This window comes from Juglans microcarpa x Juglans regia, chromosome 2S, assembly GCF_004785595.1.
Source record: "Juglans microcarpa x Juglans regia isolate MS1-56 chromosome 2S, Jm3101_v1.0, whole genome shotgun sequence".
Taxonomy (NCBI): Eukaryota; Viridiplantae; Streptophyta; class Magnoliopsida; order Fagales; family Juglandaceae; genus Juglans; species Juglans microcarpa x Juglans regia.
This window is the reverse complement of record NC_054597.1, coordinates 32,365,922-32,369,918: the sequence shown is the minus strand read 5'-3', so window position 1 is coordinate 32,369,918 and position 3,997 is coordinate 32,365,922. Positions and strand designations below refer to the sequence as shown.

Below are 3,997 nucleotides of genomic sequence, written 5' to 3'. Positions count from 1 at the left end.
CTTCTTCCTTGCATGGTTTGAGAAGAAAAAACACTCATGGAAGTAGTACTACACATGATAATACTCTTTGAAGAAAAGCACTCTGAGAACCAGCTTGTCATAATTCATCTTTGCTTCCAAAATGTACTGGTGTTTCTTCAAGGATATGCCCTAACTCATGTATAGCAGAAGCTTTTTCAAACAAGGTAGGATCCACAATACTGTGCATGGGGTCATGTGGAAGAAGGGTACTCGCATATATAGAAGCAGTGAAATTGGCAAAGACAGACAACCAAAACCATCAATGCTTTGATTCAATCTAGTTGGGGAGAAAAGTTGGTAGACCCTTGTGTTTCCTGTAGTCCATCCAAAGAGTAGTGAGCTGGGTTCACAAAAGAATGCCTGTGGTTTTATTACATGAATGGTGCCCTCAATTATGACACTTCTATTTGTCCTTTTGCTCCACTTTTTTTGCATGCTGATCGTCAGCTAGCTTGCTATGAGTTGTTTTTGGGTGTGCTCTATCATCTATGGTCTTTGTGGATATATATATGTTTTCAGATTTAAGAAACAGACATAAGTTGCGTTGAGTCTAGGTACACCGGCACCGGCAAACCAAGCTGCCCCCATTATTAAAAGGGAGAGCTGTCATGTTAGGCTTGTTTAAGAGATCAGTGGATTGGGTTGGAATCTTTGGATGAAAGATCGTTTATAAACACGTATTTCATAATAGGATATAAGAGACACGTGTCCCTCATCCTACATGTCAGGCCAATTTCAACTGGGATTGGACCCAAATGGAGTCTTTGTTTAAATCTTAATCCTTGGCATGCATAAACCCTAGTTTTGAGATGTGTTAGAGCGTGATCAGGACAAGTACGTACCAGGCCACCCTTCAAAATCCTTTCCACAGATGTGTTGATACTTGAGTTGATTAATTACAACAACTAGTATATATACATGAAATTCCCACATGGATCTATGGCGTACGCAAATCGAGTGATCATAATCGGTGCAGTCAATTAACAGATCAGGTGCACATCCCATTGCATAAAGATTAATTCATGCCAAACCTGAAGCTCATTCATTTATTAGTTGATGTGAGAGCCAAACCAGGGTTTGTGGATGAAACTCTCTGAAGTGACAATCAAATTGAAATACCACAAAAGTTTGTACCAAGTCTCGTTATGGTTTTGTTGGCAATAAGTATACTCAATGCCTAGACCACAATTTTGTTAACCAGTACATTTCACTCTTTAATTGCTAGGCCCATGGACTAAAATGCAAACCTCAAGACATATTTTGCAATGAAAGTGTTGGTTATATATATATGGATCAGCTTTTGATGCATTCAAGCAATCATGAATGCGCATGCGCCCCACCCAACTGATCCCAAGAAGGAAACTAGAAAGGGAAACAAAAATGTGTTTATGAATATACATCGATGTATATATATATATACATGTGATGCATAGTTATACTATATATATATATATATATACTATACACGCACGCACACATGACCATATATATGTATATATGTGTATATATATGTGTGTGTGTGTGTGTGTGTGTGTGTGTGTGTGATGCATAGTTATAATATCTAATATTTGTAAAGAAAAGAGAAAGAAGAAAGAAAAATCTATGCAAGTTTCGCTGATATATATGTTAAAGCTAGCCGGTGTATGATCAGCTTCTACAAAGATTAAAAAAGAAAATCAACCCCAAAAGATCATCCCTTCCTCATATATTCTCTCTCTCTCTCTCTCTCTCTCTCTCTCTCTCTCTCTCTCTCTCTCTATATATATATATATATATACTATACACGTATGATTGCAGGTTTGAGTGATTTATTCCATTTCCCTTCGTCGTTGGATTAAGTTTAATTGTTGTGGAAAATCCAATATTATTAATGTTGTTGAAATATTTAGCCATTTCTAAACACTATTAATTGTTCATTTCAAGCATTTTTTTTTCTAAATTCTTTAACAGTGAAAACTATTTAGAACCTTCAATATGATTATTTATCTTTTAGTTTTCTTTTAATTAAAATTATAATCATTTTGCATATATAATATATTATTTAAGTATTGTTATTATGGTCAACTACCATGCATGCAAGAGACTTGTAATGGTTGGTAAGGTAAGTCATGATGATCAACCAAAGGCAGAGCAGAATCTCCTATGGAACAAAAAAATATGTTAAAATAAAATACACTTAATTATTCAGAGAATTTTAGGCTAAAAGGGGTATGGTGATGATGATGACAATAATGCTGATGGAGGATGATGAGCTGACCATGCCACATGAAATCCGACATGTCATGCAGGTCCAACCATTCATCTCAAACCACATGGCACATAGTGATATCTTTTGCCAATCAAAGAGATCCACGTGGGACCCTCCTTTCACATGGGGTGTCTTTTGATTTCCACCCTCGTGATTCAGCACTCCTCATCAAACCGTCCATCCTATCCTAGAACCCGCCCGCCAATCTCAACCGTCAATTCTTGGTCCACGGTCATCAATAGCGTTGGCTGTGCTTGTCCCTCCTTTGTCCCCCTCACATTGAGCACCACAGTCCAAGGTGCCCCTCAATAGAATAAAGTCACCTAGATATTGTCCCTCACCATTGACCCTATAAATTTCTTTGTGCTTTCTCCAAAATCTGATCAACATTTCACTCATTCTTTCTTTGAGAAAAGTCTCAAGGTGTTGAAGTATTTTGGGTTTTATTAATTTGTTGAATTAGTACTTGTGCAGCAAAAATGGAAAGGTCAGTGAATTATGGGGGTACTGATGATCTAATTCTCGAGGCAACTGAGCTGAGATTAGGATTGCCCGGGAGTGATGGGCATGAGAAACAATCATCTGCTACTGCAAGTCATGTGATGAGGAATAACAAGAGAGCTTCACCACAAGGAATAAGCGAGGAGCCAAGGTTTAAGATCGGCATTTCAAACGAGTCTGATATTGCTAGCAATGGTGACCCAGATTGTGAGCCTCCAGCCAAGTAAGTGATCTGTTAGCAAAAAATGCTCGATCGGTACTGATTTATAATTTTATATCCTTAATTCTTAATCATGTCTGCCTTTAGATATATAATTATATATATATATATATATATATACACGTACGTATGTCAGTATGTTGGCTAAATATGCATGCATGATGCATGGCAGGGCACAAGTAGTGGGGTGGCCACCAATTCGTTCTTACAGGAGAAACAGTTTCCAACAAATGAAGAGTACTGATCAGGATGATGCAGGTGCGGGGATGTACGTGAAAGTAAGCATGGATGGAGCTCCATATCTAAGGAAGGTTGATCTCAAGTTTTACAAGAGCTACCCAGATCTCCTCAACGCTTTGGAAAACATGTTCAAGTTCGCCGTGGGTAAGATTTATACATTCCTGCCGTACTCCAATGATGATTATGATGGTGATGGTGCTTATATTTGCAGTAGTACTATATATATATATATATAAACGATTACTTCTGATCATCTGTAATTGCTATATTTTTTATCAGGTGAGTATTCAGAAAGGGAAGGGTACAATGGATCTGACTTTGCTCCGACTTATGAAGACAAAGATGGTGACTGGATGCTGGTTGGAGATGTTCCATGGGAGTAAGTTCTCTCCCTAGCTAGCTAGATCATGGCCTTGATCTCTGCATGATATATAAGTACGTACGTGTGATCTCTATGTATATCCTTCTCCAAACTGATTAAGCCTTTATTTCATTCTGCAGTATGTTCGTTTCCTCCTGCAACAGGCTGAGAATCATGAAAGGATCAGAAGCTAGAGGTTTGGGTTGTCTGTGAAAACCTGCAAAAGAACAACTACACAGAAAACAAATGTCATGGCAACAACTTTGACATGGAATCTTTAAGCATGGGTTCTGCAACAAGACACATAATTTGTCAGATACCATATAAATTTTCTTTTTTTTTTTTTTTTTTTTTTTCAAATACTTGATGTTGATTTCAGCCTCTGGGTTTTAGCCTATTATTGTTA

The 3,997-nt window shown here is 37.5% G+C and overlaps 1 protein-coding gene across 1 annotated transcript; it reads left to right on the top strand.

Annotated features, from left to right (window-relative positions):
* The first annotated feature begins 2,635 nt into the window (after positions 1 to 2,635).
* Positions 2,636 to 3,997, top strand: LOC121251470 (auxin-induced protein 22D-like). Its single transcript, XM_041150730.1, has 4 exons — positions 2,636 to 2,993; positions 3,163 to 3,374; positions 3,510 to 3,609; positions 3,732 to 3,997. The coding sequence occupies exons 1-4, from the start codon at positions 2,749 to 2,751 to the stop codon at positions 3,802 to 3,804; spliced, it is 630 nt and encodes a 209-aa protein (XP_041006664.1). The 5' UTR covers positions 2,636 to 2,748; the 3' UTR covers positions 3,805 to 3,997.